The sequence below is a fragment of the Pristis pectinata genome, chromosome 3 (assembly GCF_009764475.1).
Source record: "Pristis pectinata isolate sPriPec2 chromosome 3, sPriPec2.1.pri, whole genome shotgun sequence".
NCBI classification, from domain to species: domain Eukaryota; kingdom Metazoa; phylum Chordata; class Chondrichthyes; order Rhinopristiformes; family Pristidae; genus Pristis; species Pristis pectinata.
Window position 1 is genome coordinate 133250907 of NC_067407.1, and position 21509 is coordinate 133272415.

The 21509-nt window shown below is 43.2% G+C and overlaps 1 protein-coding gene across 1 annotated transcript; it reads right to left on the bottom strand.

Moving 5' to 3' along the window:
- Positions 1-15340: 15340 nt before the first annotated feature.
- Positions 15341-21279, bottom strand: LOC127568938 (cytochrome c oxidase assembly factor 6 homolog). Its single transcript, XM_052013204.1, has 3 exons — positions 21211-21279; positions 19516-19660; positions 15341-17526 (listed from the first exon to the last, which is right to left on the bottom strand). The coding sequence occupies exons 2-3, from the start codon at positions 19657-19659 to the stop codon at positions 17431-17433; spliced, it is 240 nt and encodes a 79-aa protein (XP_051869164.1). The 5' UTR covers position 19660; positions 21211-21279; the 3' UTR covers positions 15341-17430.
- Positions 21280-21509: the final 230 nt, after the last annotated feature.

Consider the following 21509-nt stretch of genomic DNA (forward strand, 5'->3'; position numbering starts at 1 on the left):
ATGTACGAGAGGAAAATCTCTTGGAGTTCTTTGAGAATGTGATAGTTACAGAAGCCAGAGAGTCCCCGATAGCAGAGCTGGTGCCTCACGGCTCCAGTGACCCGGGTTCAATTCTGACCTCAGGTGCTGTCTGTGTGAACTTTGCACTTTCTCCCTGTGACCGCGTGAGTTTCCCCCCCGGGTGGGTCGTTCCACATACAGAAGACCTGTAGCTGCATTGGCTACTGTATATTACCACAAGTTTGTAAGTAAGTGGTAAAATCTGGGGTGAGTTGAAGGAAAAGTGTGGAGAATAAAATGGGATTAGTGTACATGAGTGGTTGGTGTCGACTCCGGGTGGAAGGGCCTGATTCTTTGCGATGTTAATCTATGAGAATAAGTAAGGGGCAACCAATGAATGTGCTGTATTTAGGTTTTCCGAAGTTCCACAAAGGAGTTTGGTCAATCAGGTTAGAACATGTGGAATTGGGGGCAATATACGGACATGTTAACACACAGAAAGCAAAGAATGGGAGTAAATGTGTTTTTTCTCAGGGTGGCAAGCTATGACCAGCTGAGTGCAGGGATTGGTGCTTGGTCCCCAGTTATTCACAACATAGGTCAAAGATTTGGCAGGGGCGACTAAATGTCATCTCTCCAGGTTTGTTGGAAATGCAACTAAGTAGGGAGGGGGGTACAAAGTGGCTTCAAGGGTCTGCAAACATGCTAAATGGAAGGGTGAGATAGTAATGGAATACTATGTGCTAAGAATCTGAGGTCACCCACTTTGTTGCACAAAACCAAAAAGCAGAGCATTCTTTAAATGTTGAGGAAATGTTGCTGTTCGAAGGGATGTGGATGTGCTTGTAGTCAAGTCACAGAGAGCTACCGTTGGTGCAGCAGGCATATAGGAAAGCAAATGTATGTTGGCCTTTATTCTGAGAGGGTTTCAGTACAGGAGTAAAGAGAAAATTATCTGCACTTGCATAGGCCTTGATGAGAGCACACTTGGGAGTTCTGTGTATAGTATTGGTCTCCTTAACTTGAAAAAGGAAATATTTGCGATAGCCGGACTGCAGCAAGGATTCATCAGGCTAGTTCCTGGGATGATGGGTTTGCTTTATAAAGAGATATTGAATCAACTAGGCTTGTATTCTCTAGAGTTTAGAATATTGAGAGATGATCTTCATTAAATCTTACAAAACTCTTACAGGGCTTGACAGTGTCGATGCAGGGACGATATTTCCCCCTGGCAGAAAAGTCTAGAACCAGGGGTCATCGCAGAGATCCTAGTTCTTATGATTTTATGATCTGTTCATAATTTCAACCATCCCACTTCCCTTGGTAACGTTGCACCCCTCATCAGGATTTCATCCACCTCTGCCTTTAAAATATCCAAAGGTTTCTGCTTCCGCCCTCCTTACAGAAGGAAAGTTCCATAGACGCACCATCTGAGAGAAAAAAAAATTGCCTTTTCTCTGTCTTAATTGAGTGATCACTTATTTTTAAACAGTGACCATTAAACTTATATCCTACTATTAAGAAGAAGCATCACTTTGTCAAGACCCCTCAGTGTTATATGTCTCAGTCAAATCAGTTCTCATTCTGGACTCCATTAGATACAAGGTCGCCTATCCAACCTTTCCTCATAGGACAATTTAACAGTGACAAGCTGGAAGTGTTGCATTTTGGTAAGTTAGACCAGGGGAGGGCTTGCACAGTAAATGGCAGGGCCCTGAAGAGTGTTGTAGAACTAGGAGTATAAGTACGTAGTTTCCTGAAAGTGGCACCACAGGTAGACATGGTGGTGAAGAAGGCAGTTGGCACACTTGCCTTCATTGGTCAGGGCACTGAGTACAAGAGTTGGGACTTGGAGTATTGTGTGCACCTCTGGTCACCCAGCTACAGGAAGGATGTCATTAGCCTGGAAAGGGTGAAGAGAGGATTCACAAGGATGTTACTGGAACTGGAGGGCTTCAGTTATCAGCTTAACCTCAGTGATAGGAAAGTTATAGAAACAATAATCAGGAACTTAATTAGCTGTGACTTGGACGTGTTTGGGTGGATTAGAGAAAGCCTGCTCTGGTTTGGCCACAACTGGACTTTTGTGTACCGTTAGGAAAGAAGTAAAGGCTTTAGAGATGATGCAGAAGATACTGTAATGAGTGACTTCAAGTTACGTGGATAGACTGGAGAATCTGGAACTGTTCTCCTTGGAACAGAAGGAGGTTCCAGGGGAATTTGATAAAGGAATTTAAAATTTATGAATGGTGAGGACAGGGTAGATAGAGAGAAACTGTTCCCATTGGAATGAAGGTGAGCAGCAAAAATAACAAGGGGACAAACATTTATACAGCGGGTGCTTAGGTCTGGAATGCACTGCCAGGGGTAATAGTGAAGGAAGATTCAACTGCAGCATTCAAAGGGCAGCTGGCTCAGTATCTGAAAGGAAAGTATTTGCAGGGCTATAGGGAAAGGGTGAGGCAGTGGGAATAGATGGATTGATATGATTTTAGAGTTAGTATGAACTCAACAGGCCGAATGGCTTCCTTCCATGCTGCTATAGTTGTTGGTAGATTAGTGTGTAATGAGTGAGTTAAGTTCTTCAGGCCCATAGACTGCTTCAGAACCTGCAGTGTAAATGTCAAAATTTATGGGTCTGGGCTTTAAGGGCTGGAGGGTCTACTCCTGCTGATATGTACAAACAGTTATGACCAGGCAGTAATGAGCAGATTAGTTAGCCTACTGCACAACATTCCTCTGTCATTGTTAGTCTGATTATTGTAAAACAATGGTCAGAAGGTCATCCCGCAAACATCCACTCTCTGCGGCTCCCCTCTTACCCCAGCGCTGCCTCTGTGCTGTCAGAAAATCTGACAGCTGGTCTTGGTGAATTACAACTTCCTCCAGCTTGACCTGACAAGGCAGAAAACATCCCCTTCAGCGCTTATTCCAATAACAAAAGTGCTAACTACTGTTGACCCTCTCCCCATCACCTTGTCCCCACCTTTGAATCTGCCCACTCTGCATTGTCCTCTGGCTGGGATAACAACCCCATTATTGCCTACTTCGACCTCAATACTACTGCTTACATCAATATCTCATTGCACCTACTATTGGCGTGTCCGTTTCCGACATTACATTACACCTCAAATGAACTTCATTGGCTGCAAAGCACTTTGGTGCTTAATGATAGGAAGGTATTGGTATTGGTTTATTATTGTCACTTGTATGGAGGTACAGTGAAAAACTTGTCTTGCACACCAATCGTACAGGTCAATTCATTACACAGTGCAGTCACATTGAGTTAGTACAGAGTGCATTGATGTAGTACAGGTAAAAAGAATAACAGTACAGAGTAAAGTGTCACAGCTACAGAGAAAGTGCAGTGCGATAAGGTGCAAGGTCACAACAATAGTGTGATCGTGAGGTTAGAGTCTATCTCATCGTATAAGGGAACTGTTCAATAGTCTTATCACAGTGGGGTAGAAGCTGTCCTTTAAGCCTGGTGGTACATGTCCTCAGGCTAAGGTGAAAGGTGCCATAGAAATGCAGCCTGGTTTACAATCCTCAATTGGCCATGAACCTCAGCACCTTCAAAATCCTGGTTTTTGGTATCCATATCAGCACACCTGCCCATCACAAACATTCCAACCACTACTATGTCAAGCTTCCCATTCCCACAAATACAAAGCTCTTGCCTTGATGTTTAAATCCTTCCCCTGGCAAGACCCCATTCAATTTCCTGAAACACTTCTTGTTCAACAATCTCCAAACACGTTGCTTCTCTGTGACTGTCCACATTTAGGTATCCTCCTAATTTCTCCACACCTGCCCACCCCACCCCCACCTAATCCTTTTTGCTGCCGTTACTAGCTGTACCTTTGACTACCTGGGTTATCGATCAGAATGGGGAGCGAGGGACGAGATTGCTGGAGTGCTAATGATGATCTTTAAGTCCTCCCTGGCCACAGGATTGCTACTGGAGGATTGGAGGATGGCAAACATTGTTCCATTATTCAAGAAGGGTGAGTCTTATGTAAGTGGTGGGCAATCTATTGGAAGGGATTCTTAGGGACAGGATTTATGAACATTTGGAGAAGCATAGTCTTATTAGGGATAGTCAACGTGGCTTTGTGAAGGGCAGGTCGTGCCTCGCAAGCCTAATAGAGTTTTTCGAGGAAGTGACAAGACAAATTGATGAAGGTAGTGCGGTGGATGTGGTATATATGGATTTTAGCAAGGTGTTTGACAAGTTTCCCCATGGTAGGCTCACCCAGAAAGTCATGAGATATGCGATCCATGGAAAATTGGCTGTGTGGATTTGGAATTGGCTTGCCCACAGAAGGCAGAAGGGGAATTGTAGAAGGCAGAAGTTGTAGAAGGGGACTATTTGATCTGGAGGTCAGTGACTAGTGATGTTCTGCAGGGATCTGTACTGGAATCCCTGTTCTTTGTGATTTCTATAAATGACTTGGATGAAGAAGTGGAAGGGTGGGTTGGTAAGTTTGCAGATGACATGAAGGTTGGTGGTGTAGTAGATGGTGCAGAAGGTTGTCGTAGGTTGCAATGGGATATTGATAGGATGCAGAGCTGGGCAGAGAAGTGGCAGATGGAGTTCAATCCAGAGAAGTGTGAAGTGATCAAACTTAAAGGCAGAGTACATGGTTAATGGCAGGATTCTTGGCAGTGTGGAGGAACAGGGAGATCTTGGGGTCCAAGTACATAGATCCCTCAAAGTTGCCATGCAGGTTGATAGGGTGGTTAAGAAAGCATATGGTGTGCTGGACTTCATCAGCCAGGGAATTGAATTCAAGAGCCGAGAGGTAATGTTGCAGCTCTGTAAGACTCTGGTTAGACCACATTTGGAATATTGTGTTCAGTTTGGTCACTACATTATAGGAAGGATGTGGAAGCTTTGGAGAGGGTACAGAGGAGATTTACAAGGATGCTGCCTCGAGTTAGGGCTTTTCTCTTTTGAGCGACGGAGAATTAGAGGTGACTTGATAGAGGTATATAAGACTATGAGAGGCATAGACAGAGTGGACAGCCAGCATCTTTTCCCCGGGGTGGCAATGGCCAATACTAGAGGTCACCTGTTTAAGGTGCATGGAGAAAAGTTCAGGGGAGATGTCAGAGGTAGGTGTTTTACACAGAGAGTGGTGAGTGCCTGGAATGCACTGCCAGGGGTGGTGGTAGGGGCTGATATGATAGGGTCATTTAAGAGACTCTTAGATAGGCACATGGATGAAAGAGAAATAGAGGGTTATGGGAGGTGAAGTAGAGAGGGGGATAGATTGAATGTGGATAAAGTTTATATAGGTCGGCACTACATTGTGGGCCGAAGGGCCCGTACTGTGCTGTAGTGTTCAATGTTCTAATGCTGACTCTCCTTTTCCTAGTTAAACTCATGCCATTGTCCAGTTTGATCATTTCTCCCAACGTTATTCCTCCCAACGTCTGCCATCGTTTTGATCCTCAAGGCCCTTGGATCAATTTTCCACATTAAAGGCGCTGTTACAATTTCAGGCTGTTGACATAACATATTTTGCATACAAGAGTTTTATTTAAAACGGTTTCTTTGCTCTGCCTGAACGTGATGCTTGGTCAGGTGCTTCAGGGTTGAATGGCTTATGAGATCGATTCGTGGAACACAGAAGGTTATAACTTGCAATGTATAAAGTGAAAATGACTGAACTTTTCCACAATTAGCCTGCGGTCCATTGGCAGCTGGGTCAGCTGGTGACGGGCTCAAAATGGGAGCAGACAAAACCTTGCAGCTTACTAGGCCCAACAGCACAAAGTGTCTGCTCAAGGAACTCACTGTGCCTTTCCTGTTAGGAGAGACCATATGCAGTTTAGTTGATTGTGGTTTGATTGATAATAAAATTGTTTTAAAAACTTCAGATGCTTCCACTGAGTCTTGACTAATGTGGCAATGTCTAAAAGCTTCTTTTATTATTTTTGGACAAGAACCCTTTTGATGAACATGCAAAACAAAAGCAGGAGTAGGTTCCTTGATCCTGCTCTGCCACAGAGTAAAATCAATTCCACATTCTTGCTCTTTCTCCATATCCCTTGGTTCTCAAGAATCTATTACCCTCAGTATTAGTGATTTATTGTTTGTGATTAACTTGCATCTCTGGTAATTTATGGAAATTACCAGGTTTAATTCCAGCATTATTGTTGAAAACTCTGGGATATCTGAATGTGGGTCACTCAGACTGTAGGCTCCAATTATGTGAATCCTGGCTGCCCATGTATCATTTGTATCCCATGGTCTGAAAAGTCTTGGGATCAGCTCCCTGGAGAAATTCCCAGATATGCTAATACAGTCTACCACTTCATTTGAGCTTTTGTTCTCTGAACGGACTGCTTCTACTTGAAAATGTTATGATTAATCAAGGACAAGTAGACCCTTTAAGAAATGGTGATTGCACTACACTGACGAATGCATAACTCACTCAGCAATTACATATGAAAGCTTCATCTACCAATTCAAGGATCATTCTTTGAAAGTCCCAAAGGAGGATGCTGCACTCAAGGAAGTCTGGTTTTGTGGTGTCCGAAAGGTGGGTTTAAGCTCCAATTTTCTCAATGTTGCAGACCAAAACACTATTATTCATGGATTTCAAGTATAAACTTTATAATTTATTTGGATTTTGAGAAGTCAATATTCACAATTTCACACAATTCCTTTTTTCCCAGGGTTGAATTCCTGGAAATGAGTCCAAGAATGCAAGGCTTTCCTTTTAGTTTTGTAATGTCATAAAATATGCAAAACATTTATTTGGTTACTTTAAGCTCACAGCCATACACCTGAACTTAACTGACAGGATATTATAGAGGGAAAAGCTACATTCTATCCCAATTTTTTAATGATTTCTGGCTATGCCATGGAAGTTACTATATATATGATTGTTGAGAGTTATAGGGTAGAAGTAGTGCCCTGTAGAATTACTGCCCTGAGGACTTTACCTCAAGAGTGGCCATTTGACTGTTTTTCATTTTTTTTTTGGAGTTTAAGTGGGTTGGGTACCATCTCGCGATAGAATGGGCTTGACGGGTGGAATGTGGGGTTTCTCATTTTATAACAGCAGAAAATGCTGGAAACGTTCCGCAGTTTGGGAAGCACCTGTGGAAAGAGAAGCAGAGTCGATGCTTCAGGTCCCAGACTTTCAGAACTTGGAAAGAGAGAAAACAAGTTAGTTTGCAATAGCACAGAATTTGTGTTGTGTGTGTGTGGGTGTGGGTGTGGTGGGGGGGAGGGATGGGTAGAACAAAGGAAATATCTCTGATAGGGTAAGACTAAATGAGTTAATGTACCAGAGAAACAAAGGACTGCAGATGCTGGAATCTGGATGAGAAACACAACGATGCTGGAGGAACTCAGCAGGCCAGGCAGCATCCATGGAGAAAAGCAGGCGGTCAATGTTTTGGGTCAGGACCCTTCTTCTGAATAAGGGTCCTGACCCAACAAGACCGCCTGCTTTTCTCCACGGATGCTGCCTGGCCTGCTGAATTCCTCCATCATCATCGTGAGTTAACAAAGCTGTTGGAATAGATGTTAGAAATGCATTATGCTTTTTTTTTTGTCTGTATAATGTGTTAATAGCAAGGTTGTAGAACATGACCAATATACTATACCGATAGAAAAGGGAACAGAAACTGAACCAAAATGATGAGCATGATGGCAGAAATGGCCAGTTCTGACACAGGCATGGAAAGAGTGAGCTACCTAAAGTTAGAAATTCAATATCCAGTCCAGAAGGCTGCAATATGCCCTGGCAGAAGATGAAGTGTCGTTCCCTGAGCTCGGTTAGGGTTTTGTTGTAGTAGTGCAGGAAGCCACAAGTGGAAAGATCAGCAAGCTGGGGAATTAAAGTGGCAGGCAACCGTAAGATCAGGATCACTCCTGGGGATTTGACGCAGGTGCTCTTCAAGCAATTATCCTGTCTATGCTTGGTTTCTCCAGTGTACAGGAGACCACACTGTGGACGTTGATTGCAGGGCACTAGATGCGAAGAAGTGCAAGTGAAAAGTCTATTTGGTCCCTCAAAGGGAAAAGGTGAAAGGTCAGGAGCTGCATCTCCAGTGATCTTAGTCATAGTGCCATAGTGCAGGGATGAGAGTGCAGCAAATCACGGAAAAAAGGCGATGCCTTTCATTGAAGGGAATTCCAAAGTTCAAGATAGGAAGCAAACAACTTCCAGCATGACAGTGTTACGAACCAGCAACAAAAGAAACACACCGAGTCATGTATAAGTGGTAAAAGCTATTTTATTAATAACTACTTATAATAATAATAAAAATAAAAATGTTAGAAGTAAAAATGTTAGAGCTTAAACATTAACCCCAAAAACTAAACTCGAAGTGTGTGTGTGTGGCAAATTCCCAAATTCCAAGTCCAGGAATGGTTCTTAAAGTTCAGTTCGGCAAGCCATAAGGTGTGACGTGAGCAAAGGCTTCTTCAACAACCACCGTTGACTGAAGACAAAACGTAGATGTAGAGAGAAAATAGAGAGTAATTATGAAATCCAGATGTTCCACGATGGAACCCAAACGACATTTCAGTGTCTACTCAGCAGTGACCACTCCACCACATCTGCCTCACCCCGAAAGGCACTCGAATCATGGCTGTCCACACAAATACCTGTTTCCCTCTACAGGTTAACGACAAAGTGAACTCCACCGGATTACTCCAAAAATCCATACGTGGATTGTAGTGACAGGCACAGTTACTGTTTCTCATCCATCGATAGAGATTAGCAGGCTAGTCTCTCTCTCTCTCTCTCTCTCTCTCTCTCTCTCTCTCTCTCTCTCTCTCTCTTCTCTGACTGATTCCAACTGACTGCTTCAAAAACGTCATTACATCCTTTATCTTCTGTTGTTGTAACCACGCCACACACACACACACACACACACACACACCACTATGCCCTATCTTAAAGGGACATTCACCAATAGTAACCTAGTCTGTAACAACAGTAATAAATCAGCAGCAGACCACCAAGAATGAAAATCTCACTCCTTCCAGTACACCTTAACATGCTAGTCATCATCAGTGCCATGAGAAATATCCCATTTTGACCAGATGAGTCAGTACGTACTGCTACTTTTAACAGATATTTAAATAGACAGTGTGAGAAGCTAGCCTCACGGTAACTACTGTTCAAAATTTATGTATCACTGGTTAGGCCACTTATCTGTATAAAGCTCATATGAAAATTAAAACATTCTGGAATGATCAAAATACCATACCTGACCATACTCAGTAAGTAACTCTCCCACCTCTGAGTCTAAAGGTTATGGGTTCATCAAAAGTTAAGTCTTGAGAACGAAAACCTATGCTGCATCCGAGTGTGGAATTGTTGGAGGTGTCCTTTGTTGGATGAGAGATAAATAAGATCCAGGCTGCTTCTCCGGGTGGACATGAAAGAACCGTGAGGATCTCTCCTGGGTGCATTGGTCAATATCTTTTGTGTATCACTAAAGTATCGGATTGATATCATTTTGTTTGTGGGAACCTAGCTGCCGTGGTTCCTACAATAAACCAGCGATTAAACTTAAAACAGTATTTCATTGGCTGTTACAGAACTTGGGAATGACCACAGGTTGTGACATGTGTTATAGAAATATAAGTCTTACTTTCTTAAATTCAGTTGGTTGTAACTGGTTATTTTATGATTGGTTAGGTAGTTTGGCTATTTTTTTCCCTGCAGTTTATGAATGTTTTACTTGAAACATTTACTCGTGTTTCTTGGAATATTGGAGGTTGCGAAGGGATCTGATTGAAATATTTAAAATCAAGGAGGACATAGATGGAGTTGTTACATACCAGCAACAATAGAAGCACAACGAGCCATGTACAGTATGTGTTAGAAACTATTTTATTAATGACTACTTGTGATAATAAAAGTAAAAACATTAGAAATTAAACATAATCCCCAAAGCTAATAAACTCAAAGAGTGTGTGTGTGTGTGTGTGTGTGTGTGTGTGTGTGTGTGTGTGTGTGTGTGTGTGTGTGTGTGTGTGTGTGTGTGTATGTCAAATTCCCAAACTCCAAGTCTAGGAATAGTTCTCAAAGTTCAGTTCAACAAGTCATCAGGTGAGACGTGAGCAAAGGCTTTTGCAAAACCACTGACTGAAGAGAAAATGTAGAGAGAATGTAGAGAGAATTTACGAAATCCACATGTTCCACGATGGAACCCATACGACACCTCGATCTCCGATGATCTCCACTGCTTTGTTCCAAAGTATCTGCCACCCCGAAGGCACTCGATACGTGGCCGCCCACAGAAAATACCTGTTTTCCAGTACAGGTTAACGACACTTGATTGCTCCAAAAATCTATACATGGATTGTAGTGACAGACACAGCTATTGTTCTTTATCCATTGATACGGAGACCAGCAGTCAGTGTCTCTCTCTCTCTCTCTCTCTCTCCCCGACTCTCCCCAGCTCACTGAGCAAAACAGCCAGCACGTTGTTATGGTCTTGCTGTCTTGATAACACCACACACACACACACACACTACTCTACTGTCCGGGTGACTTAAAGGGACATTCACTCAAATAGCAACCTGGCTCGTAACAGAGTAGATAGAAATGAACTGTTCTCATTGACAGAAGAATCAAGTCCAGAGGACATAGAATAAAGATAAAACATTGCAGTTACTTGAAATCTAAAATAGAAACAGAATATGCTGTGAACACTCAGCAGGCCAGGCAGCATCCGTGGAAGGAGGAACAGAATTAATAAATCAGCTGAGAACCACTCTGTCAGAACTGGGAAAGATTAAAAAAAAGAGAGGTGGTTTTATGTTATAGAGCAGGTGGAGGGAGGGATTGGATAGGACAAAGGGAATAGGGTGAGGCCAGAGTTGCCATGAGGATAAGTTTAGGGATCAACCAGTTAAATGGTTTAATGTGGAGAGTCAGAATGTGACAATACAAACAAAGAAGCACCATGTGTCAGAGAAGATTCACTAGAATGATTCCAGGAATGAGAGGGTTAACATATGAGGAACGTTTGACGGCTTTTGGGCTGTATTCCTTGGAGTTCAAAAGAATGAGGGGGGACCTCAGAGAAACATTTCGAATGTTAAAAGGCCTGGACAGAGTGGATGTGGCGAAGTTGTTTCCCATGGTAAGGGAGTCTAGTACAGGAGGGCACAACTTCAGGATTGAAGGCCGCCAATTCAGAATAGAGATGCGGAGAAATTTCTTTAGCCAGAGAGTGGTGAATCTGTGGAATTTGTTGCCACAGGCGGCTGTGGAGGCAAAGTCATTGGGTGTATTTAAGGCAGAGATTAATAGGTATCTGAGTAGCCAGGGCATCAAAGGTTATGGTGAGAAGGCAGGGGAGTGGGGCTAAATGGGAGAATGGATCAGCTCATGATAGAACGGTGGAGCAGACTTGATGGGCTGAATGGCCGACTTCTGCTCCTTTGTCTCATGGTCTTATGTGTTGCTAATAGCAAGGTTATGGAACATGCCCAGCAGGTCAAGCTGCACAAATAGAGAGAGGGAAACTGAGCCAATGTCACAGATGGATGACTTACAGCAGAATGAAGGTGGTTTTCAAAAGAACCAAAGGTGGCATAAGCAAAATTTTTTGTTACGGACCAAGTGGTTTGAATCTGCAACACACTGCCACTGGGAGCAGTGCACACAGTTTCAATCATGGCAATCTACAGGTAACTGAAAGTTTACAGTAATTGAAAGGGAAATGTTTGCAGGGCAATGGGCAGAGAGCACAAAAGAGAGAGATGCTGGATTTTTTTTTCTTAGAGCCAGTACGGACCTGATGGGCCAAATGGCCTTGTGGTGTCCTGTAATAATTTTGTGGTTCTGAAGGAGAATTTTTATGATCTTAATTATTTTAATAGCTAAAAGAACAAATGGCAGACAATATCAATGGGAAATAATCTGTGCCTGAAATCCTTGCATTTAAGATCACTCTCAAATGTATTCTCATCTATTTATGTTTAGTTCCAGCCGGCTCCAAGAGGGTGAGATTGGTGGGACTGGAAGAAGGGGTGGTGTTTGGCTGGGGGTGGTGGCAGGGGTGGGGAAAGTTGCTGGAAGGTATGAACTGGTCAGGAGTTGGAAGGGGTGAAGAGTGAGGGGAGTTGGGTGGGGTGAAGTGGAGGAGCTGGGAAGTGGTGATGAGTTGGGTGGGGTGATGGGGGGTGGGGATGGGGATGATTTTGGTGGGGTGAAGTTGGGGGGTGGGGATGAGTTGGGTGGAGTGAAGTGGGGGGGTGGGGATAAGTTGGGTGGGGTGGTGGGGATGATTTGGGTGGGGTGAAGTGGGGGGGTGGGGATGTTGGGTGGGGTGAAGTGGGAGGGTGGGGATGTTGGGTGGAGTGAAGTGGGGGGGTGGGGGTTGGGTGGGGTGAAGTGGGGGGGTGGGGATGAGTTGGGTGGCGATGAGTTGGGTGGGGTGAAGTAGGGGGATGGGGATGAGGGGTGGGGTGAAGTGGGGGGGTGGGGATGAGCTAGAAGGGATGAGCTGGGGGAGCTGAAAGCAAGTGAAGAGGAAGGGGTGAGTTGGGGGAGTTCGAAGGCTTGACATGGGGGTTGGAAGGGATGTAATATGAAATTTTTAAAATAATTAAGGCAGTTTACAGTTGGAAATAAACAATAGAATACCGTGGTGTCTGCAGAACTCACAGTAAGACCAATAAACTAAAGCAGAAGACTTAATAGCAGCTAAGAAGGCAACAGCATGTTGGTTTTCAATAACAAGGAGCAAGGGTGTCATGCCACAATTATGCAGGGCCTTGGTGAGACCACAGCCAGAGTATTGTGTGTAGTTTCGGTCCCTTCATCTAAAAAAGGACAGACTTGCCATGGAGGGGGTGCGACAAAGATTCACCAGACTGATTCCTGTTATGGCAGGACTGTCATAGGAGGAAATGAAGTCAACTACAGTCGTATCAGTCAAAGAAATGGAGGTGGGGCAAAACCTACGATCATTGGCAAGAAGGTTATTATAAAGCAAACAGGTCAATTTACTCAAACTATCTATTAAAAGAGCAGAGGAAATAAACTACAACTTGTCCTGGTAAAGGAAAGGTAATTTCTCCATATAAATGTAAAAAAGAGAGTTTCACACAAATTATAACCATAAAATCAATCTCAGTCACTTCCAAGCTTGACTGACAAGAGATCACTCCATCATTTTACCACTAGCTGGTTAAAACATTGTCACTATTTGCAGTTAGGCACGGCAATGTAGTGGTTAGCATTATGCTTTACAGCACCAGCGACCTAGGTTCAATTCCAGCCACTGTCTGTAAGGAGTTTGTACGTTCTCCCCGTGTCTGCGTGGGTTTCCTCCGGGTGCTCCGGTTTCCTCCCACATTCCAAAGACATACGGGTTAGGACGTTGTGGGCATGCTCTATTGGCACCGGAAGCGTGGTGACACTTGCGGGCTGCCCCCAGAACACTCTACGCAAAAGATTCATTTCACTGTGTGTTTCGATGTACACGTGACTAATAAAGATATCTTAAGAGCCTGACCCAAGATAAGGAGCACAACAAATTCTCTCTCCCTGCATGCAGATGAGTTAGTAATTCTCACTGGTAAAAGATTTATGTGGGCCCTAAGATGCAAAAATAGTCACTAAACAGTATCCACTGTTTATATTTCCTTCTATAAATCTTTGGGCTGTAGGTGCTAATCATAAGACATTTTATTTTTAAAAATCCATATTTTTAAATTATAAAGTACACACTTTGATAGCAGGAAGGCAATAGTGTACAGACAACTTAATGGCCACACTGAAGCAAGATGTATTTGATGCTTATAACTCAGACTGCTGAGGAAACAGAATATCAAACGATCATTTACTTGAAGCAATTCGCTCCACAAATGATCTACTGAGTGATTTTCTTTGGAACTTATTTGGTAACGGACGTGGATGTTGCTGGCAAGACTAGTATTTATTGCCAATTCCTTACTGCCATGAGCCAAGTGGCCTCCATTTCTGTGGGCAGGCCGATTGAAAAGTGTTGATGTATCTGGAGAAATCCCCTAAAGTTATATGCATTTCTCCTGCCTGTTAAATGGACTGCTTATGAATTAAATTGACTATTTGCTGTGCAATACATTCTTTGCAGTGTTTCATCACAGTTCTAGTTCATTGGCTGACAAGATTGCTGGCAACAAGCACTGTTACCAGAAATATTAGGTCTGAAGCCACGATTTTCCATCTGTTTCAGAAAGTGGAAAATCACAAGCTGATGATTTGGAATTCCTTCATTCCTATTCTCACTGTGCTATTATTAGGAGAGATTTAATTGCAAGGTGCTCTTTTCCAGGTGCCTGGTTTCAATATTGGCTTCATTCATTCCAACAGGGTTCCTCGTTTGTTAGAAAAATATGGTTGATTGACACTGTTAAAATAATGAATGAATCACCATAGTTTGCTTGCCTTTAAAATTTTGCTTACACTTAGATATCTGAAAACGTTGTGTTTTGTTGCATTAACTGAGAAGAGTAAAGTTCCTAAATAGTTAAAATTCACCTTAGCTCAGATTTCTGAACATTACCCTAGAGAAGACTGCAAAACAACACACCTCAAGGTGAAGCGGGTAAAGACTGTTTGCATCATTTGGATGAGTGTGTGTACTCCAGAGTATGATGCTAGTTTTGTGATGCAAAAGCGGTGAATGCAATCACTTTTGCTGTCATTACAACGGCAAATGAGGGCCAATGAGTCCACAAGGTACCCAGATACAAGACAGAGAAATGACACTGGTGACAAACTTTGTGAATTATAGGTTCAAAGGCATCTGTTCCTCCCCACACTCTCTCCATACCATGTCAAAATAATATACAATATCTCAGCATCACTTTTTGAAAGAAATCCATCTAATCTGCAACTAGACAAACAGCATTTCCCGATGGAGCAAGTTCCATAGATTGACCACCAAGAGTTAAATAACATATCCATATAATACATAATTTCAAACCATGTAGGATATGGATATGTAATTTGACAGTAAATGTCACCCCAAACTGGGATTCTTTTGACACCGGGATAGAAAATATTTGGTTATGTGATCATTTGTACACTCCAAAATGAAAGAGACAATATTGCTTTTACTTCCCAAACCTAATAAAGTCTGAAACCACAAAATTAATCATTTAACCTAACAACATTGGCAGGACTTGATGCAGAATATGCCACTGTTGCAGTTAAAGGGGTAAATTGTGAAGTGCTTTGAACATTTTTCGGAACAGTGGAAGCACTGCTCTACATTTGAACCATATTGATGTCAGGGACAGAGAATCAAGGTTGGTACTTCCCTTAGATCAGCAAAGAAAATACTCAAGTATCTATCCAAATCAACACCAAGAATAATACAGCATTTATTTATATCATGATTACAACATTTTCTTATTATACAGTCAACAGAATCCATCCAGCAACCTTATGTAGTATAACGAAATGATTGTTTGGACCTTTATTATGCAATATCTTTTGTTTATGATATGGAGGGTTTTGCGGATAATTCCATCAGTAAGCCAATTAAAAAGGTGAAGTAGAGAAAATGATGCATCTACTGAACAGCAGGTGTATTGCAGTGGAAGCTCACCACAGCAGCCAGTCTCAGAGGCGTTGAAGCCCAGGGATGGTTATGCGATTCCCTCTGATCACTTTGCACTTGTGACACGGTACACACACAAGGAAGATTTCCTCTGGCTGTTATTTCTAGTGAAGTTGTGACAATGTTTGTTTAGAATTGCTTCATGGAAAACAGAATCCATGACCTGCTAACATATGGCCATTGTTGGCACAGTCATTAATTACAGCTCAGGCACACACATTTCAGTTTAATTATGCAATGATATTTTTTGGTCTCTAAAAGGGAAAAGTACAATTTACATCACAGTTCGCATGTCTGGAAGGTGTAAAAGTGCTTTCATATAGTTCTTACACTTGAGTTTTGCAAGAACAGTCTGCAAAAAAATTGCTGATTCTATCCTTCCAAAGGGATTGTTTTATACATTAGTGATCATAGTTGAACAGAGACATTTAAGAGTATCATACATTGTTGGTTTGCATGCAGTTTGTGTCTCTTTAGTACAGAAGAATTAATACACAAATTAAATTGTCCCTCTCAAGTCCCACAACTCTCTCCATCACCAGCTTCTGCCCCAGCACTGTTGCTATGGGGACACGGTGAAGAAAGTTAATTAAACATGTTAAATGTTATAAATATGCATTTCTCCAGCTGCTTATTTTGTACTATTTAAAGACAACCATTTGAAGTGATAACTTGTGAAATTGAGACTTCTCAAAAAAGTGACGCTTTTTCAGATTCGTTTTCAACATAATACAGAGCTAAAGAAGAAATTGTACCTATTTAAAATAAATAAATAGTTTAGCTATAAATGGTTCTGGTACTGTGGGAGAAACCCAATTCGTGTGATACTGGTTCACCAGCAGAGGGAGCAAAACCTCCACAGTGTACTTGTACATAGAAACATCTCCCTCAACAATTAACCTTGCATTGCTCTAATTTGACAAAGTTAATCTGTGTGAAGAATCATTTTTAAAATATAGACACAACAATGGCTTTAGGATTTTGGGAATAAAAAGAAAGTCAAAAGGCTGAAAGACCATTCAGCCCATCAAACTCAATGGGGAGTGAGCAAATGTGCAAAGTGGGTAGCCATAGGTACGATTATGGGTTCAATCCTTGCAAACTTTGGCCACATCTGAAGAGTGCATTTGAAGCAGGGTGACATCAGGATGGTCATGGCTCAGTCACTGGAATTTATAGCGAATAAATTGAGCAACTCAGACAGCATTATAATGTACTGATTTTGGCTGCAATTCTCCTTACATCACATTGTAATCAGTGCTAAACCAAATGGTAGTAATGATACAGCAAAATGCGACAGTTAATGATGCTCACAATATCATTCTCTCTGGAGGAAGAACTACAAAAGCAAAGTGCTGTGGATACTGGAAATCTGAAATGGCATCAACCCAAGAACATTAACTGTTTGTCTTCACAGATACTGCCCGAGCGTTTCAACATCTCCAACAGTTTCATTCACTGCAGTACACCAGTGATTTTCTGGGGGTACAACTTCTTCTGTAAGTGAAACTCAATATGTTTGCTATAAAGCACGTTGGTGACTTTGCCGTAAACACCAGCAGCTCTGAATAATGTCCCTTCTCCACATTCGACTGGGGAATCTTAACAGACAGCAAAACTCCTCAGTGAACAATTCTGAAAGAGGATGCCATTGCCAAACCCAAGGACCACAGTCACCACCGCCAACCCCAACCCCTCAACCACTGACCGAAATAAACGCCAAACGTTTCCAGATTGTTGCGTTCAGCTGCCAGGCTCAGATCCCAAGGTGGCAGCCAATCAACAGTCACTGACAGATGGCTGAGTGCCGTCTCTTCGGGCAGGTGGTTATAACTTGTCGGTGCTCTCCTGCGGTTGATATCCTCCACTTTGTACTTTTGCCTTGTATTTCAGATAGTCTCTTCGTTTGTCAAAATACTTGATCTGGTGAGTAAAGAGCAGACCATTACAGATCATCCAATGACAACAAAGGAGCAGATCGCTGGCTAAGTATAATCAAAGACCCCACCCACCCAGGACATTCTCTCTTCTCTCCTCTTCCATCGGGTAGAAGATACAGGAGCCTGAGCGCACGTACCAGTAGACTCAAGGACAGCTTCTAACCCACTGTGCTAAGACTATTGAATGGTTCCTTTATACGATGAGATGGACTATGACTTCACGATCTACCTTGTTGTGACCTCGCACCTTATTGCACTGCACTTTCTCTGTAGCTGTGACACTTTATACTGTTACTGTTTTTACCTGTACTACATCAATGCACTCTGTACTAACTCAGTGTAACTGCACTGTGTAATGAATTGACCTGTACAATCAGTATGTAAGACAAGTTTTTCACTGCACCTCGGTACAAGTGACAATAATAAACCAATACCAATATTTTGTAGATTTACAGGTGCAGTTGTCAGGACAAGGCCAGAATTTAATGAGCATCCTTAAATGCCCCGAGAATAGTGTTCACCGCTCTCCTGCAGGAAAGATAACTTGCTCTTACCCAGCCTGTGGTGTGACTTACTCAGAAATGGACCACCGAGCGCTCAGTGCAGGAACAGTAACTGCTGGCCCTGCTGCGGGTACCGATACCTCATGAATTAAAGGCGGTGAGAACAGACCCAACAAATCTCCTCACCGAAAAAGTGCTGCTTGTTGTTGTACCTCCAGTCCCATTCCGGTTCCCCGTGTCCTGCTTACAGCCAGGATACCTGACCCAAGCCCGATGGGATCCAAGTGCGTCGGGTTTGGTCAGGTATCAAAAGATTATATGGCCTCTAGCTTGGGTTGGCCTTACATTGGCCATGGCTCAGGCTGGGTCTTAATTTCATGTTCTATCAAAGCTCTAGGATCAGCAGAGAGGGAAATAGAGCTGATGATTCAGTTTGGTGGAGATGCCAGAGACTGCAGATGCTGGAATCTGGTGCAACAAACCATCTGCTGGAGGAATTAAGCAGGTCAGGAGGGAAATGGACAATAGACAGTCAATTCGCTGATCTGTCACCACCGACCCTGAAGCGGTAACACTGTTTTTCTCTCCACGGACGCTGCCTGACCTGCTGAGCGTGGCCAGCACTTGCAGCATTTCCCTTTAGCACCGGGGTTGGACCTTCAGTAACGGCAGTACTGGAATTCACTTGTACCAAAATAAAGGATTTTCCAGCAAATATTCAACTGAGAAAACAGGAAGCCTAAAATTAAAACTGAGAGCGCTGCAGGCGTTTCTGACAAAGCGTCTCCGTTCAAAATATGACTGGAGGCAGTTATCTTATATAACTGATGTGGGAAAGAAAATCTTTCAAAGGATTGAATCTTTGGAATTCTTTTCCCCAGATACTGTGGAAGCTGGATCCTGGAATATCTACTGAAATAGATTTTTAAATAGTAAGGAATCAAGAGTTATGTGCATAGGGTGGGCAAATGGACAAGGGAAGTTGGATTAGCCATGATTTCATTGAATGGTGGAGCACAGCTTGAGGGGCAAAATGGAGATACAGCCACATAGGAGATATTACATCAGATAATCAACGGTTAGAAAGGTCAGAAAGGAAACTGGGAAGGAACAGAGAGGTAGGGAGAATTATGGAAGGGAGTCCAGAAGTTTGGGGCTTGGCAGCTGGAGGCATGTTTGCCAATGACAGAGTAATTAAATTCAGGGATATGCAAGAGGCCAGAATTAGAGGAGCGCTCATTTCTCAACCGTTCACCTCTGAAGCTGCAAACCGATCTCGGTGTTCTGATTTGAGATTCACCCTCAAGTAAGACACCATAGCCCTTGAGGGACAGTGTTGGCAGTGTGGACATACAGAAACATTGGGGTGGAGAGACTGTGGAGTTGTTCTGGGTGAATGTATTAAGAGGGGGCAAGATGGTCTTCCTCATCTTTGCCATTGCTTAAGACACCTTGGTTTTAATACTCACCCACTGCTGTGGGCAGCTGCCTTCAAATACCGTTCTGAATTTCTGACACTGTGCAAAATCTTCATCAGTCTGATCCAGACACTGCCAGTACTTGTCCCTCGCTCCCCAACAGATCTTCCTCTCCTCTGCTGTTGGAGCAGTCATTCTACCAGGAATATAACAATTCGTATAGAGATCATGATGTTAATACAACCAAGGCTGTCTCAGTAAGGGTCTTTAGAGGCATGGTCAGAGACCAAATAGTTTTCCACACAAGACCATAGGAAGTGTAACACCTGTCCCTTCACCTCCTCCCTCACCATCATCCAGGGACCTAAACTGCCCGAAATGTCAACGTACACCTTTTGCTGCTTCTAAGGTTTTCCGATCTTCTGCAAGGTTGAGTTCTTCCAGCATTTTTTTTGTCCTATTTGCTTTCAGTTGCTTGCATGACACTTGATTCTGAACTCTGTCATGGGATGAGATTACCTGGTGGACAGATGAGAAGATTCCAGGATGTGCTCAAATCTTCCTTGAAGAGGTGCAGCAGCATCACTAGAATCTGACCCATGACTGATCAAAGTGGAGAAGGAGCACTTGGATGGTATTTAAAACCTTAAACCCTTGAACTGGGAGCACACAGAAGCCATGGATAAATAGAAAAAGGAGCACACCACCTCACAAACTACGTATCTTCTCACCCCCTCAGCTACCTGTCGCACCATCTCAGGGGGTGTCTGCTCTTCCCACACTGGGCTTATTAGCCACCCTAGAACCCACAAAACCAGAGTGAAATCAAGTCATCCTCGAGGCTGAGGGTCTGCCCAAGAAGCAGAAGGACTAGGCTAGAGGAAAGGAGATTGAACAAGTCCCATCCATGCATCCCAGCCAACGATCTGGTAATATCAGGGGGATGTGGGGCAGTTTTACAAGGTAGTGTAGCAGTTAGCATAATGCTTTACAGTGTCAGCGACCCAGGTTCAAATCCAGCCACTGTCTGTAAGGAGTTTGTACGTTCTCCCCGTGTCTGCGTGGGTTTCCTCCGGGTGCTCCGGTTTCCTCCCACATTCCAAAGACGTACGGGTTAGGAAGTTGTGGGCATGCTATGTTGGCGCCGGAAGCGTGGTGACACTTGTGGGCTGCCCCCAGAACACTCTACGCAAAAGGTGCATTTCACTGTGTGTTTCGATGTACATGTGACTAATAAAGAGATCTTAGGACTGGTCAAGACTGGTCTCACAAAGGAAGAAAATTACAGCAAGTACCGCAATTCTTTTCTCGGATCTAGTCCTATCCTCAAAATAGAAAATTATAGTCAGCAAGAAATCTGAATTTATTACGAATACTGACCTTGTGGTCAGTAATAATCTTACCATAGTCAGATTACCTGACTTTATAGTTGCTAATATCAGGGGGAAAATATCTTAGTTTATACAGCATGCGCTACAAATGTGAGCATCGGACACTTTGAGGAGAAATAGGCCAAAACTCTTTAAACAGTTTGCATACTCTTCACTTTTCCAATCTTTGTGACTCCCCGCCCGCCTCAGCCCAAGGATTCCGGCCACTTTATCGGTGGCACACACGCTACCCGGCGTGTTCGAGGCCGGGAATCGCTGCAATCCCTCGCAACGCCGACGCTGGACTCATTTTAACCACCTCAAGACCCTGAACTGCGCATAAAATTAAATAAACGTCCGTATTCACGGGCTTCACCTTCCTTCCTTGCGGCCTTCGGTCACCGGCTGCTCCAAAATGGCGGCGGACAGCAGCGTTCACCCCCGGAACTCATTGTGATAGACAAGCGCGCCGGTGGGAAACTATTTACGTGACTCACGAAGCAGTTCCGGTTATCCTTGAGAGTCACGTGGTGCCGCCATCTTTCTTCAAGGCAACACCATCCCGGAAGTTCAGGTGTGAAGGTCTGTCAGGTACCAGGATCTGTTCCACCAAACTGAACCCAGTCCTGAACCAGGTCTGACACTTAAATCTAGGTAATTACAAATGTATGGGGA